This window comes from Kryptolebias marmoratus, linkage group LG13, assembly GCF_001649575.2.
Source record: "Kryptolebias marmoratus isolate JLee-2015 linkage group LG13, ASM164957v2, whole genome shotgun sequence".
Lineage (NCBI taxonomy): Eukaryota > Metazoa > Chordata > Actinopteri > Cyprinodontiformes > Rivulidae > Kryptolebias > Kryptolebias marmoratus.
The window spans coordinates 2587078-2604705 of NC_051442.1; the positions used below are offsets into that span (position 1 = coordinate 2587078).

General features: G+C 39.2%; 1 protein-coding gene across 3 annotated transcripts in view; it reads left to right on the forward strand.

Annotated features, from left to right (window-relative positions):
• Positions 1-17628, forward strand: part of tmem132e (transmembrane protein 132E) — a 409273-nt gene that overhangs the window by 327419 nt on the left and 64226 nt on the right. For all 3 annotated transcript variants that reach the window (XM_037978997.1, XM_025008806.2, XM_017429159.3), the window contains 2 exons: positions 4374-4514; positions 16307-16499. In XM_037978997.1, the coding sequence (XP_037834925.1) occupies positions 4374-4514; positions 16307-16499 (334 nt within the window). The remainder of the gene's footprint in view (positions 1-4373; positions 4515-16306; positions 16500-17628) is intronic.

A 17628-nucleotide genomic window follows, 5' to 3' on the forward strand; every position in this document is an offset into this window, starting at 1 on the left:
TGTCCTGTGGTGTCTGGCGCCGACACAGAGGCAGTAAAACCTGTAGGTCCTGCGAGTCGCCTGTCCCTGAGTGGATTGGGTTTATTCTGCAGCTTAAAGCAAACAGTCACCTGGGATCCAGGGGCTCAGATGCAAGGATCTCACCCTGGGACATTAGTTGTGTTACTCGATGTATTCCTGAGTAGTTTTCCAGGAACCTGCCTGAGCGTGTTGTCCTTCTGAGAGACGCTGCAGCTATGATTCAGTTGGTGGTTTCTGTCCAAGCGGCTTCCACATGAGCTTCCAGGGTTCTTTTTACACTTTTTAGGAGACTTTTGCATTATAGCAACATAACATTTTTAGTTTTTTGCTTTATTTTTATTATTCTGATCTTCTATGTAAAGCAATAATATTAATGTTGTTGTTGTTTGTCTTTCAGTGATTCTAATTCTGTTTAGTCTGTTTATTTCTGTTGTGTTCAAATTAAATTCTATAATTGTCCTTGTACTATGTGCAAAGAAATTACGCTTCTCTTGTGCATAACAAAAACACACAAGGCAGAATACAGTAAAAGTAAACACAAACAGGAGATAAAGACAGAGCGTGTTTCATAGGGAGGAACATATCGTGCATCTAAAAACATGGTTCATGTTTTGTAAGGCACGTTTCACTGTGGATGTTGACCCCCGCTGTGATCTGCTCCAGAGTGAAGATCAGGGGTGTCCAGTCCTGGTTCTGGAGGACCACTATCCTGCAGGTTTTCCTTGTTTCTCTGCTCCAACACACCTGATTCATGGTTAAATCACCTCTTCATGTTCTGCAGAAGCCTGTTAATCACCCATTGATTCAAATCAGGTGTGTTGGAGCAGAGAAACAAGTAAAACATGCAGGATGGTGGCCCTCCAGGACCAGGATTGGAGACCCCTGGTGTAGATGGTCCTTTCAGGGTTTTCATAAGTTCTTCAGGCACAGATAAAGGGCAAAATGGGTTCCTTATTACAAGTGATAGAGCGTGATGGATCCACAATTGTTTTGAGCATACACAAAACCTTCATAGTGGGGTTTTATTATTGTAGTGGGAGTATATAGGGGTCCTGGGGGAGCATGGTGGCACCAAATCCATGACATGGGGCCACATACCAGCACAACGGGGTTGTCAAGGATTTGAAGCTGGCTACACCAGCTTCAGGCCGAGGATGTGACTGTTATCATGTCAAAGTCAGGAAAAAAATGTAGCCCAGACCAGATACACATGGACGTATCATCGGGCTGATCTTTAGCTCTATCCTGACGTGGTCCAAGAGAGATGTGCCTGGGTGGGGAACCAGCATGGTGAGGGCACAGTACAGCATCTCAGGGATTCAGAAAAACCTTTGTGGTGAGCACTAACAGGGTTGAAGCGTCATGACTGCCTTCACCCTGAAATAAGTTTTCTAAGTTTGCTGCATCCTGATAGGTTGTTATGAGCCCAACAGAGATGTCATCCAGTGTGAAAGGGGCTTAAAATCTGCTCTCCAGACTACACTGATATTGTATTTATGCTGTTTTTATTCCCCTGTAATCTTGGATTTTTGTCTCTGTCAGTAAAAAAAAAAACTTGCAACATTGCAGATTTTTACTACAGTTCTCATCATTCATCAGTACTCAGACAACTATAAGCACTTTTCTAACCTTAAACATGGTCTTCTTTTCTGGAAAGTAAAGGATTTATCATAAAAGTAGGTCTGTGTATTGGAAAGGTAAAATTATTTATGGTAATAGGCTGAAGTAAATAGATTTTTTAAAGGCTGAAGTGGAGGTTTAACAGCTAACAGAAGTGGAAGTGAGATGCAGTTCAGAGTGTTAATTTCATTTGTCTTATATAAATTTGCTTTCTTTGAAGTACTCAGACGTTTGGGTCCCTGTCAGACCCACACGAGCTGGGCCATAATAAAATCAGCATAAAGATTTGTGGCAGAAAACACGTTGAAAGTCAAAGTTCTGTAACAAACAGTTAGATTATGCGCTTCCATCTAATTTCGCTCAAACATGTCTGAGAAAGTACAAAGATGGTGAAACAGAAATACTTTGTGACTTTCATTTTAAATATGTAATGTTGGCAAATTGTCTTTCTGTTGTTAATCAGAAGATGCTCATATATGCAGTTTTAAAAATCAGTAAATAGTAGAAACTAACGTTTTGATGAGCTGCATGTTAAAGCAGTGGTTCAGATCGTTTTTGTGGAAAGGTTATGAAGAATAAATATCAACAACCTCAGTCTGAAGAAACAGAGTTTAACTCTGACCTGATTGACCAACTTTGACCTGAAACATTTCATGTCAGTTCATCCAAACATTATTGTATAAACCTGTACATTGCTGTCAGTTTCACATTAGGTGGATATTTACATTGAATCCTAGGTTTTGTTTAGTTTTTATGCAATATTAGCAGCAGGGAACACTTCTGAGGCAGCTCGGGGAAACTTCTAGCCAGAATATTTTAACATTTTTTGCTAAAACAACCGTGCAAATAGAAATTTACAGCAATTTAATAATTTATAAATAAGGTTTGCATGAACTGGTCTGAAATTTTTAAGACTGGAGTTATTTGAAGGCATCAGAACTTTATTTTGTTTTCAACCATTAGCTCGTCAATGTGGTTTGAATTTACCTCTCATTTCTTCTAACTGAGGAAGGACACCTGACATAAAACAATTCTCCCAAACCTTTCGTGGGAGTTTGCTCGCAGTGGCAACCCCTGCAGAAGGTCGCCGCTGAAAGAACAACAACAACAACAACAACATGGATGAGTTGTTGACACTCTGACCTCAGGTTGGGTGGCAACTGGAATTATCTGTGCAGGATATATATTTTTTTATCTCTCTAAGAAATAAATGGAACCATCTGAAAGTTGCTGCAAAGACCTTCAAGTTTCAGTCAAATGAAAAGAGGAAAAACCAATTTAGATAAGAGTTTGTCAGCCAGTGCTTTTGTTTCTTAAAGTGGATCGGCTGCAGCCCGAAGGAAAAAACATTTTTCTGTAAACAAGGTAAAATCATTACGTTCTAATAGGTCATTAGGATTTTTTGTCTGGAGAGCAACATCTGGGAGCTGATGCAAACTGCTAGTTATAGGAAAAAGACGTATAAATTAGATGAGCAAAAGCCAAATATGTTAATAATTCATCTCTATCTTGTATTCCATGAAAATGAAACCATCAGATCGATAATCTCTATTGACTCTGAGTCTGTGAGCTGCTTTTCTTCATCGGTGAACGCATTCAGGCGTGGCTCTGTGGTCACATAACCAAAACCCAAATAACTGGGATAAGAGGGTGTTCGTCTTACTTCTCTCTGCTGTTTGGTATTCTGTCGGTGGACGCCTTAACAGCACGCCTCGGTAAAGTCAGAGAGGACATCTGCCAGCCAGAGCTGCTCTGTAATCCACCTGAATGAGAAAGTCCCAAATTATTTGTCACAAATCTGATTGGCCCTTTTTGCACGTAGGGTTATTTTCGAGGTTTGACCAAAACGACTACAACCCAGCGGGTGACAGACGTTCCTCCGAGGAATTCTAGGCCTTTAATTGTTTATTGTCTCTAGGAGACAGAAAATCTGAAGATTAATGAGTTAATTTGGATGTAGGTGTTGCTATAAAATCAGCCTTTAACCAAACACTTAAACGTATCTTACAAGTAAAAACAACTGACATAAACTGGAGGAATATGAGACTTTAGATTTGGTTTTCAGTTCTAACAAAGGAGGAAGACATTTACAGAGAAATCACTTTACTAAAACATTATAATTACTGCATAGTGGTATATAATATACAATAACATAAAGTTTAAAATGTAAACTGGTTCAAACATAGTCCTGTTTGTGAGTCCATGTAAACCATCGGACTCAGGTTCTGTCGGTAACCTTGACCCAGATGATCTCCCTGATGGTTCCGGATGGAAGGTTTCCTCAGAATAAATCATTAGATTTTAACTTCAGGAATATAAATATGATTTCATTTCTCAGTATAATGAAATGTAATACAATTGCAGTGAATTGCAAACTTAATGTTATGTAGATGTCGCCAAGTACACGAGCAAAGCTTCCAGGTTCCACCAGGTAATATTGTGTAAAGGCCCGGTGGGTTCTGTGTGGAGCGTTGTAGATCCATTTCTGTGGGAAGTGCAGGTGAGCAGGCTGACCCGGGCTGGTCCCAGCCCTCAGCTCTCATGTATCATCACACCGCCGTCTTCATTCATCTCCGTTATTGATTCATCTGTGGAATTGCTTTTGCCATGACGCAATCCAAGGAGGAGGTCTGCTGCACACAGAGGGCATTGACCTCTGACCTCCGTCATAAATCACCCGCTCTAATAAAACTGGCTCGTCTCATTCTTCTCTCCTTTGCCGTTTCCCGCAGGGTCAAAGCAAAGAAGGGGGTGAACCTGCTGCAGACCAAGTCCAAGAACGCCCAGTGGAAGGTGGTCTGGGAGGTGCAGTCCGGCGCCAAGCATTCCATCACCACCATCGACGTCAACAAGAACAAAACAGTCAAGCAGGGGTAAGTCAACAAGCCGGGAGCTACGCAGATGTTACAGATGTTACAGCTGCTGCACAAACACACTCTTATAAAACTCGCATAGCCACTGAGAATCAAAGGGCGGCATCACTGATGAGACGTGTGTTTGTGTGCAAAATATCTCCTGAGCAACTGGGTAGATTTTAAATAAACTTTCAGAAAATCAGTGGTTCTACCTCTACAACTGACTGGAGTTAACCCAATTCAAGATGGCTGCCATAGCCAATCTACCTTAGAAAACAAAAATGGCTGTAACTTAGTGAGTTTGACAGATTTTGAGACAAGATTTGGTGTAATTGTAGCTGAGAGTCAATCACAACACAAACTCCAAGTGCTACTAATGAGACATTTACTTAAAAACATCAGCCTTAATTGTTGGGAGTCAGTCTTGATTGTCTGTTAGCAAAATATCTCATGAACCACTGGATGGATTTTAATGAAACTTTTATTAAGTAATCATTGGGTGTACTTCTGCAACGAATTAACTTTAGGAGTCATTTCAAATCAACATAGCTAATTAACATTACCCAACACAAAAATGGCTCTAACTCAGTTTTACAGATATTGACCAAAAATTTTGTATGGTAGTAGCTGAGAGTCATTCCTAACACACTCTGGATGTGACATCAATGGGTTTGCATAAGATTGTGCATAATATATATATATATTTTTTTCCAAAACAGCTGCAGCTCATTTCTAAACTTTACTCGATCTTAGTTTAAAACTAATGGTTTTCTTTAAGAAATGCCTTTAATTAATAAAGTAAAAAGTCCTGAAAGATGTTTCTTTTGACTTCTGAGTCATATTTCACTGATTAGAGGCGCTTTTTTTAAAATCTCCCCCCCCNCCCCCCCTTTTAATTGTAGAGATGAAATACACCTTTGTCCTACGACGGCGACTAAAACACCCCCTGCTTTGTAGGACAACCCGAAATTATTGCAGATATTATCTGCTCGGACTCATTACATCTGCTGTTAAAGGCGTTTACGTGGAAGGATGAGGAAGATTATTTTGATAGCTGGCTTTAAAATACCTTTGAGATGAGATCTTGTCTGAGAGCAGTAATTATGCCAAGACACCCAAAAAGTGGTTTTAAGGCATCAATCAGGTCATCAGTGTGCCGTAAAAGTGAAACTGCAACTGCTAAAATGTTTTCATGCTTCGTACAGTTTGAATGATGTGTAACCTAATAATTAATTTCAAGATTCAAGAAGTTTGTCGTTTACTTCGGGCAGTGTTAGTTCCTCTCACACAACTGAAATAACACAAAATCAGACTAAATTAAATAAAGAAACAATCTTAACTGCAAAACAGGTAATAAGTAAAATGAAGTAAGCATTATGTACGGTCAGAATTAAAGGCACAAATGCTATTTATATTGTGTAAACATGTAAAGTTTGTACAGATTTCATTGACAACAACAAACTGTGATTAAAAAATAGCTTTGATTTTAAAAAACTATGGTAAATAATACTGTTATAAATAAAAGAGCTGATCACAAACTGGTTTAAAATCTGTCCTGAGATCAGAAAAAGGCTGTCAGCGTCTTCTATGGTGTCTCATTTATGTCTGCACTGAAATGACAAGAACAAACTAAAAATGTATTATTATACTATTATAATATAATTATTTACAGGCAATATATTATATTATTTAGGCAGACAGTAATAATGTTTGCAGTTCTGTTTTTATTTATTTTTTTGCTTTTATATCATAAAATCATGACTAATGAAAGTCTCAAAGTAATTATTGGACGTACGTCTACAACTAATTAACTTTTGGAGTCAACCCAATTCATGATGGCCGCCACATCCGATTGACGTAGGCAAACATATTTTTTAAAATGTAAGTGGCAACATTTCCTTTATTTATTTAAAGGGAATAAAGTTTTATAATTGAATCTCATTTAATTTCTCCTTGTTGTTCCAAAGGCAGCTGTTGACACTGAGCACTGAAGAATAAACCAGACAAATGTTTGTGACTGATATTTAATTTCTACCGTTATATTAACAAATAGTTCAGGTGAAACCACTTGCGTCTTTCATACGTTAGTTGCTTTGTTGTGGACGGTAAAATGAGACAATCAGACCTTTTTAAAAACCCATCAACAAAGAGGACATCCATCACAAGTTGCTCATGGGGTTTAACAAGGGCAAAGTTTGCACCGCCGCTGAGAGGAAGCAACTAAAACTCAGCAACCATCTATCAAAATATGTGATGCGTTCAATTCATTAAGAAACGAAGCGCTGGGAGTTTGAATGGAGACATTAGCAGCGGCTGCTCTACATATGGGTGTCCCTGTGGACACACTTATGGCTGGGGAGGACGGGATTGATGAAGGAAACAGATGAGGAATCCAACCAATCCTCTCTTATTTACTCCTTTTCACCTCAGTGGCAGCACTTCCTGCTATATATAGAGACCCGTGTGTTGTAATCTTTGCCACCCTGTCACCTGGTGGGAAATGTCCAGCAGGCATGGAGACAGAAACGGTGTCGGGTTGCATTTAGATGAAAACCAAGTCCGATCTGTGGCCAAACAACCAAACAATGAGCAAATAAAAGCACCAGGCTTCATGCTGTCGGGTTTATTTTTCTTATTGTCTTCATGTTTTCTGTTCAGGTGTTTTTGTTCTTCGTGTCATTTTGTGTTGTCACTATCCACTCGTCCCGTCACTCTTTTGCCTTCCTGCCACGCCCATCTACACCTGCCTCAAGTCTTGATAATTGCTTCACCTGTGCCACTTTCCAATCACGTCCTGTTTAAAAACCCGATCATCTCTTCTGCACCCCGCTGGATCATTGTTCTTGGTTCCCTCTTGTTTTCATCATTGCTCCATGTCTTGTCAGGCTGGGTTTTCGTTACGTTTAGTTTTGCCGCCTCGTCGGCTTTTTGCTTTTGTTTGTCTTTAGTTTTAAGATAAATAAGCTTCCTACCAAGATGAGTCGCCTCCTTCTCCCCGGTTCATGTCACATGCTGGAAAACTTTATTCTTATTGAGTTTTTTCATCATAAACAGGGATTTAATAAGCACCCATCAAATTAGCACAGATATTCAACGAATTTTAAACATTTGTTTATTATAAGCCTCAGCTGAGAGGTGAAAGGTGATGATGTTTCTGTGTGTGTTGAGCTCAATGAGCTAAAAATGTTGTGATAGTAGAGTTAGATTCATTCACAACAAACGGTTACATCTCTGTAATTTCTCAACACATGATGATTACTTTATATCTCTGACAGGTGGCGTTAATATGATTGTATTTTTTTTAAAGAATGTCAGGCCTTGAATCGTTTTTCTGATGTAGACTGGCAGCAGCACTCCAAACATTATTTTTTGCCCTGAAGTCACTGTAAAGGTGATCATACAGGTAATTGAATAAAGTTTGTCTAAACTTTCTATATTTATATAAACATACTGAAATACAGGTTTTTTGAAACCAGAATAACTGTTTTTTTTTTTTTAAAAAAAACATTTTTATTCATCTGTTTTTGCATATTTCACCATAATTACCTACTGTCTTCCTGTGTAGCGGGGAGGCAGCAGACAGGCAGGTTACAGGAAGTAATTTTATTTTCAAAGAGCAAACTGAACCAAGCAGACTGAACTGAAATAGCTGACAGGCTGGACGTTCAAAGGAGGGAGGAAGAAACGACAAGGATCTGATAAAAGTAACAGAAACCCAGGGACAATGAGTGACGCTGGGAGTGAAAGGTGAAAACAATCAACACAGTTAGAGGCCAGAAGGGCAGGCGAAGTTAACACCATGCAGGCGCAGAAACGGAAATAAATATAAAATGAACAAAATATAAAAGAAATAGAAATAAAAGAGCAAAAATGACAGTGGAACCTGACAAGTTGAATCGAAGACAACTATTGCCCCTTTTACACAGGCTCTAAAGGTCCCGGCTCCACTCTACTCCGCTTGCTTTGCTGGCGTTTCCACCAGCATTTTTTCGAGGCTGGTCCCTGCTTCAGAGTAGGGCCAGCTGGGCCGGCCCTGCTTCGTGGGCGGCGCAAGCTTAGCTCCTGTTCCCTCATTGGTCGTGGGTGTGGCCAGATGCAAGCATAAAGAGCGAAGGTAGGAATATAAACAACAGCGTTAGCTTACCCTGCAGCGTTTCTGCCGTCTGTCCCCCAGCTGAAGGTGCTGTAAAGCCTGAAATCTCCGGCAGATAACAGCTGTCCTACTCCGCGCTACAATCGCAGCATCCAGAGCATTTCTTCCACTGCACCTCTCTTCCTGAAGTCTCAGGAGAATCCCCATAAGTTTAAAAAACAACAACAACATAGAACCGAGCCGGGCAGAGTGGAGCAGGGCTTCTGTAGTAGAGCCAGTGGAAAAGGGGCATATGTCTAGTTCTGTTCAGTTCAACTTGTTGGTATCACGGCTCAGCTTGGTCCTTTTATTAGGATTTAGCGTTTCTTATATCAAACTACTCCCGTTTCCTCCCACAGTACAGAAACATGCAAATCCGATAATTAAAGTTACTAAACCGACTGTAGGAGTGAGCATCCAGGTCCAGGTCAAGTTCCAGATAACTGAGAGAAGCTGATATGCCGCCTTCTTCTGTACAATAAAAGCTTGTAAACTGAAAACGTCTAATTTTCCATTTGCTCATGTGTTTGTTGCTGCCTGGCTGATTAAATTGGTATTACTTCTTTGATTTTTGGCACAAGAAACTTACAAATAAGGTTCTGCAGCTTGTGTTAAATGTGTTTTTATTGTTCACAGTGATTCCAATTTGTTTTGTGGATAGTTTCAAACCGTTCATATTTTAGATAAACATGCAAAAGCCTAATGCTAAAAGACAGTAATGACTGCAGTACGTCAAAATACATGAATACTTTTGTTTATTTTCTCTCTCAGAACTCAGTCTGTTTTCTATAGTGTCTGTTCACAACGGTCATCTTGAGGCCACTGAACAATAGAACAAGAAGTCCAAATCATAAATTCAATTTAGTCTGATTTAAACCCAATTAATCAGTTTATCCTTATTCATACACAGTACATTATGAAATGCCAGTTAGTAAACATTATCTACCTAAAGAAGGCTGCAGATTGCGTTAAATCAACTTCATAGCAATCCTCCACCCTGAGCAGCATAATGTCAACGACAAATTAACAACTTCCTGTCAATATAAAGAAACCTCCATCAGAACCAGAACCAGGCTCAGTATGAGCGGCCATCTGCCTCATCTGGTTGGGGTTGGAGAGCAGGGGAAGGAGACACAGAAAAATGCATAAAGATTGGTCTGGGTGTTGTTTCTATGGTCCGGGTGGAGCTTTTATGCAAATAAAAAAAAAAAACCATGGAGAGCAGAGCGAGTAAAGACGGCAGCAGAGTGAGAAAATGTGGTCAGTTTGTCCTATAGCAGCAGAACTAAAGGATAGCTCAGGAAACTCGACCCGAACTATAGGATTTATCACAAAGGAAAGTCTTAAAAGTAGATGGGGTGTCAGCTTCAAGGACAGAAACTGGAAGTTGGAGCCTGAGAACTGAAAGCTCTGCTTCCTGCTCTACTTTTAGAAACTATAGGAACCACAAGTAAACCTGGCGTCTGACAGAGAAGGGCTCTGTTAGGAAAATATAGAACAATAAGATCTTTAAGATAAGATGGAGCTCGGCTGTGAGGAGCTGTGTATTTCAGAGGTAAGATTTTAAATTATATTCTGAATTTGACAGGAAGCCAGTGGAGAGAAGCTAAAACTGGAGAAATATGATCTCTCCTTCTAACTTTCATCAGATCTTTGGAAGGAACATTTTAGATCACTTTTTAGAGTTTTTTTGGACACCCAGGTAATAAAGAATTATAATAATCCAGCCTAGACGTGATAAATGCACGGACCAGTTTTTCTGCATCGTGTTGGGACAAGATGCTCCTAGTTGTAAGTCATTTTGCACAGGTGGAGAAAACTGGTTCTGGTAACGTTTTTAATGTCAAGGCTTTTTAGTTTACATCACTTCTGCACAAATGTCTTTTTGTTATAGCAGCAAATAAGTAAACACACATTATTTTAAACACATTCAGCCCCACTCTCATCTTAACACAGACTTAAACCCAGCAGCTTCATTCTGTGTCACACAGGTGAACACATCTGGGTGCTGATCTGTTCTAACATCTGCTTTTGTTTACAAGAAATTACCTGAGTGTGAGGAAACAAAGCGACTGTGTTTGCTGCTCTCTTCATCACCCTGCTGTCGTTATTATTTCCTGCTCATCTTCATCAGATCAAACTGTAGTCAAGTGCTGGACCTGCTCAACTTTTTTATTTTTTTTTCCTGTATCTCTCCATCTGGAGCGATCTCGTTCTATCAGCAGCTGGATGGTAAAACACCACATGAACAAATGCGTTATTGATCGCTGTCAGTGGTCCTGGAATAAATAATGTTCTCAAAAACACTCCGCCAGCAACAATGTCGCAGTCGACTGTAGAGAAAGTCGATCATTTAATAAGATTTTTGGCTCATTTTTTTTGTTTTCTAAATAACTTGACTAAAAAAAAAGAGATTAAAAAAAACTTGCTGATATTAACCTGAAACTAGATGAGAGAAAATTATCTTTTTTGTCATTTTTTCTTCTAATTCACAAGTCAGTGATGTTATTTTGAGGTCTAGAATAGATCTACATGTTTCTTTGTAAAAGAAAGAGTTATTTTAACTTTATACACTTTTTAAAGGACTATTTAGCTCCTGTTTCGTTGAAGCTTTCCTTTACAACTGTTGGTTAGTTGCATTCTTTTTTTTTTTTAGGCTGTTCTGACTTTGTGTTCTCTGTTCTGGGGGATTCATTTGCAGGGCAACAGCTCTGAGCACACCTGCACTCACCTGCAAATAGGACTGCATCTTGAGTTACCGCTTGGAATCAAATTGGAGCATAAAATATTGGATTTTATTCTCCTCTGCCACATGTAGACATTTTCAGAGCATCTCGTCGGAGAAGATGAACCATGTTCCCAGACAACAGATGTTTCTCACCGCAGACATTTTATTAAGAAAGAGTAAGAGGAACAGACGAGCTATACGTTCCACTTCTGCACATGTGCAGACCGGTTCTGTAGAACCCACCAGAAGCAGAATCCAGCTGAAAATAGGCCTTTAGCGTTTGCTGCTATTTTGCGCTCCGCCATTTTCCACCAAATATCTGACAACCTGGAGTAGACTTGATCTTTTAAAAACTGGGTCTCATAGACTTGACTTTTTTTTTTTTTTAAATGAGAGATGGAAGACTTTTATGTCCCAGATTAGATTATAAACCTATAAATGTCACAAGACATGGGGAACGTAACGGAGACCAACACAAAACTGAAGCAGGTGAAGAATTACTCCGATGATCAGGAAATGATTGGTGCAACGAAGGAAGGAGTAAAACTAACTTAAACAAGCAGTAAACACCTGCAACGATTGACTGAACGAGGTTAACCTCTGAATAAAATGAAATATAAATGAATATTATAAAATGCAATAAACATTAGAAGCAAAAAAGCTCACAAACATGTCAATAATTGACCAATCGATGGTCTCTGAGCTTTATGATGCCCCATTTTAACCTTTATATTCAGCAGTTTTCATCTTCTGCTCTTGTAGGCCTGCGGTGCTTTGATCCACGGAGCTCCTCCTGTTCATCAGTTCAAACAGACGTCTGATCAAAGCAGAAAATCCCCCCCGAAGCTCGGAGAAATCCCTGAGCTCTGATTTTTAAAATAATACACTTTGTCCTAAACACAATGTACATCATTAACTTAATGGAACCAGAGCTGGGCTTTCTTCAGACGTTTTCTTTCTCTCTCTGTCTTTTGTTATTAAATCAATCGTCTAATTTTTCACCACCCACTTCTTTCTCAGATCAATCATTAATGGCATTTCTTATAAACACAGACATGTGGTAATACATACAATTTACTGGGTGTCTTTTGATCACTGTTAGAAAATAGATAACGCTGTTGTGAAGAGTTAATTGAAACATTTTCACCTCCATTTCCCTAAATAGTGATCGCAGACTGGTTTATTTATTTAACCGGATAAAACTCAAATTATTAAACACAAACATAGTTTTTTGTTTTGTTAAGATTGTTGCAATATATTTGTTTTTACCCAATATTTAAAAAATGGGAAAGAAGGAGACCAGTGAAGATGGTACTTATTGTACAAAGGGACATAGTAGGATTTTTGTTTTCTGTTAATACTTTTTTATTTTTGAAGGCAGCTTTAGTTTAAGAGGCTTTCGGTAGCAGGACACATTTAAGGAATCATTAAAGTGAAGTTTTTTTAAGGTTGGGTTCGGTTTGAAAGGATGTTAACAGTTATTATCCTTCCTGTTCTGAATGGCCTCACACAGACTTGCAGATTACAGACAAACAATTCAAAAAGCTGCTGAACTGCTCGTCTTTGTGTTTTAAAGTACTTCTATACCGCAGACATGTTGGCACGTTACATTCCAGCGTCTGCCATGTTACAGCCGCCGTACGGCAGCCATATTGGAGCGCGGCTGACGTAAAACTGTCGTCAGCAGGTCAACCACAGACATCGGGAGTGGAGTGTGGCAGCTGCTCCGATACGATCAATCAGAAATGCCTTGATTGGTACTCCGGTTCAATACTTGTAGTTTAATTCTGTCCGGACTGATAAACTAACAGATAATCTGAATAAGACAAAGACCGCTCTGAGTCTTTGGTTTCATAGAATTCAGTGGTTATTTGCAAGTGGAAAAGGCAACAGCAGCTGCTAGCTGTAGCAGTTCTGATGCAGATTGGGGCACGTCCTGCAGGAATATCATTGTTCTGTTAGAATAACCAGGTCATGTGCAACGGATGGAAGTTTAAAGGTTTACAGCATTTTTACATGGAATGAGCTAAACAAGCTGCTTACCTAAGATTGGTTTAAATCTGTTCTTAAACATTCTGAAAATCTTATCACTTTTATTTATGTTTTATTGTTTTTGTTTTGTTTTGGCGTAGTGTTTCTTTTTGTATTTAGTGTTTGTTTTCTGGGTTTTTTTTGTTTATTGTCGTTGTTGTTTTCCTGTTTGTTGCCCGTTTATGTCATCATTCACTCCTCAGTCAGCACTTGTCTTCCTCCACGCCCATCTTCACCTGTTCCTAATTGTGGTCTCTCACCTGTGCCCACTTCCCCTAATCACCCTTAGCTTTAAAACCTGGTCACTTTCTCCACTTCCTCGCTGGTTCATTGTCTCTAGTCTCCCATGGTTCTCGTTCCTCGCCTCACCTCGCCTCGTCTTTTTGTATTGCTAAGGATTTGTGTTATCTTTTGTTTCAGGTTCATCTCGTTCTACACCGTTTGTGATACATTGTTATATATTCTAGTGTTTTAAAACTATACCTGCAGTTGTTTATTTATTTTTGTGCTGGTGCCAGTCTTGGCCAGGATGATCTTAGAACCAGACGAGTCTTTCCTGGTTTTAGGAAAGGTTTAAATAAATGAATAAATAAGATGGCTGCTGTCTAATTTGGTTTTAACCCCATTTGGACTAGTTGTTAGCTTGTTTGTCAGGTCAAAACATATATGACTGTCTAAATCCTGGTCCTGGGGGGCCACTATCCTGCATGTTTTAGATGTTTCCCTGCTTTGAATTCTGCAGAAGCCTGGTAATCACACAGTCATTCTAATGAGGTGTTTCAAAGCAGAGAAACATCTAAAACATGCAGGATAGTGGCCCTCCAGGACCAGGACTGGACACCACTGGTCTAAACCAAGGTTGTTTAAAGTCTCTACATACAAATGTTTTATTCTGTCCGGTCACTGTGCACATCAAGACAATGTGAAGAAACAGAAACCTAAAGCAAAGAATCAATAAGGACTTTTATAGTGCCATGTACCAGCAGAGAACCAGATCAGATTGCCTGAAATCTTTTCCTTTGATTCAGAACTCAAATGTCAAGTTTAACCGAATGTCTTTGAAACAAACATGAAGCAGGAATGACATTTCCATGCTGCTTTTTTTTTTTTTTGCTGCTAAATTTACAACCTACTCGTTCCTGGGATTATAAAAGAAGCCTGCCCTCTGCACGGTGAGCGTGGTTTTCCCTCCCTGCCTCTCAGAGTGGCGGCTGTACCTGCGCTCACTGCACCGGGCCGTATAGATGACAGCTTCAGTGAGTCACAGGCAGACGGGGGGAGGGGGGGGTGTTTGTTTTCAGTGAGTGATGTCGAGACAAATAGGCTGAGATCTCATCGTGATGTTCCTGAGAGGAACCTTTTGTGGGCGGAGGATCGTGCAGAGTTTGATCTCGCTTTCATTAAAAGCCTCTCGCGCTGAATTCAGAGGTGGGTTTGAGCAGACTGCGAACGCTTCACTGTCAGCCAAAGGTGAGGTTTGGGTGGGAGGAATTCTCGTCAGGGGTGGAGAGGGATTTAATTTTCCCCTGTGCTACCAGTGAGACAGTTTAATGTTAGGCTTGTTGAACCCGAGGATTACAAAACCAACATGTAGGATTTTGATAACAGGTCTGCTTTTATCACACATGCATCACTGGCATCTTTTGTGACGATAAAACTCAGATGAAGAAAAAGTTATCTTCGCCCTGCATGGGAGAGCGAAGGCAGACAAAATGTCTCGTTTGCACAGCTATAAGAAAATCAGTAGCCTATGCATTATTTTTAAAGTCAGAGGCAGAACAAAATTTGCAATCTCCTTGCAAAGCCTCGACTCTCGAACACTAATAAAGAAAAGAAAAGACTTGCCTCAGGATTAAGAGGCAGTGATTGTTTATTGACAAGAAGGTCGCTTCATTTAAAGCCTATTACTGATAAATTCACTATGACAACTTCAGAGAGAGCTGTTAGAAACCTAAATGCTTCATAAAGTGGAAATGCAAAGGAAAACTAAACAACTTTTATTCTGTTCAAAAACACAAAAACAATCATTTCAGAATGAATGCTAATATTGTCTCTTTGTACTTTGTGTTTGCATAATTAAAGCATCATTGCTTCTTCATTTTGGATAACTTTCCCTGGAAATCAGTCACATATAGGCAAGTAAAAAGTTAATTTCCAAACTGCAGTTCGAAGTCTTTCCGTTGTGAAGACAGTGACCTTTAAGACGCTCCAACGCTGTCAGCTGCCGTGTATCTGAGAGGAATCCTGAGCTCCAAATCAAGCCGACGGAGTTGTTTCTGCAACTGTAGACTGAATGAAATGCCTTAAAAGGTTCTCGTCCTCGCTGAGTGTGTTTTGACAACTTGTGAGCTTTGCTGAATGCAGAACAGTGATCTGACTCAAGCAGAAACCAAAAACCTGAGTCCTTGTTTTAGATTCTGAGCTTTTTGCATGTTGGTTTCAAACTAAAACACTCTGAGTCCTAAAACTTTTACTCCTTTTTTTTATCAGAAAAATAGAATAAGAGCACAACCCTTCAGCAGACAGGGTGTAATTATGTGCTGATATATCCAAATGTATTCAAAAAGGTTTAAATGACCTCCTTTTAAACAAGGAACAAATTTAGAATTCATCACCTGACATGTATCTAATTAGCTCTGAGGTTTTTCCCCTGCATTGCTTCACATTTTGAAGGCCTAACAAATACATTATTCTTTTTATTTTAGTTCAAGGGCAACTTAGATATGAGTTTAAGAGTGGAGAAGAAGGTTGACAGCTCACTAAATGGCATGCTCAATAATTAAAATATCACCAGTCAACTATTTCCGGATCATAAATGAATGCATTATGAGAACTTCTTTCTTTGGTCTGCAGGGATTTTCATAAATGCGTCTGACTTTTCAGTCTGGCTCTGCTTTGTGTGTGTTTATGGTCTGGCAGGGACGTACTGGGGAACGTGGAGGTGATGCAGCTGGATTTCGAGATGGAGAACTTCACCAGCCTCTCGGTGACCAGGAGGATCAACTGGAACATCGACTACAAGGGTCAGAACCCGGCGCCCGATTCAGAAAAGGTTGTGACGGAGCTGACGGTGGTGCAGAGGGACATTCAGGCCATCATCCCTCTGGCAATGGTGAGCGATTCATGTGGATACAATCATTCAGTTATTTATAAATGTGAGAAGTCAAGGTGCAGTTGGAGATGAAAGTCTAATACAAGTAGATTAAAATATAGAAAAGCCATTTAATCAGAAGAGTACAAAATTAATTAAATTTAAAAAATACTGAGTCCTGAATCCTTCCACCTGTCTTCAAGATATTGGTTGTAGTTTTTTTTTTTTACATAATCTGGCTGCAAAACAAACAGAGTTATGCATTTATGTTTTATGCAATAAGCTTTCAAAAAGTAAAGCAGATGGTAAAAAAGGTAAAGATGTTGATTTAGTAAAATCCTGTTATTGTGAAGACAGAGCACACATGCATCAATCACATGACTTTAGCAGCAGGTCTGCAAGAGAAACATATGCATCTTTTTCCTGTGTTTAATTTAAAAATAATAGCTGAGCAATTAACCAGTGTAAAAGTATAACCTATGTCTCGTTTTTTTTGAAGATTCCAGCTGTTTCTATCCTCTCATATTTGGTCCAACTGTGTCTGAACTTAGCTACCTGTGGGGACTTAAAGGAAAGGGTTATATAGGTGCAGCAGAATTATTGAGTAAATTACAACTTTCCCTGCAGTGTTACCTGTAATTTCTGCCATAAATTACAGCTGCCCAGTTCACAGGTACTCTACACTGAAATTAGTAAATCAACCAACGCTGTATTTATCTGTTGTTGTTTTGAGAACACGCGCGGAAAGGGATTAGTCAGAATCTGTGCAGCCATAAAACTTGGAAAGGAAAAAAATGACCTACTTTCATACTGAACTTCTTATACTTTGTGTGTTTGTAGAAATAAAAATGTATGCCATGCTGATTATATGAATAAAAAGTAAAAATATATCCCGGCCAATTTCATAACCAAGTCTTCAATGTTTACATAAAGATTAATTTAACTTTTTTTGTCAAAAAAGACTAATTTATAAATAATAAATAAAATAAAATCCATCAACAGTTTACATTTGAAAGCAGAGGTTTTGAGGATGAAACGTCTGCAACAATAAACCTTTTTGGTGTTTAGTTCTGTCGAGCATCTCTGTTTTTGAAACCATTTAATAAAAAAATAAGAAAGCTTTATTATAGTATAGCATAGTATAGCAAAA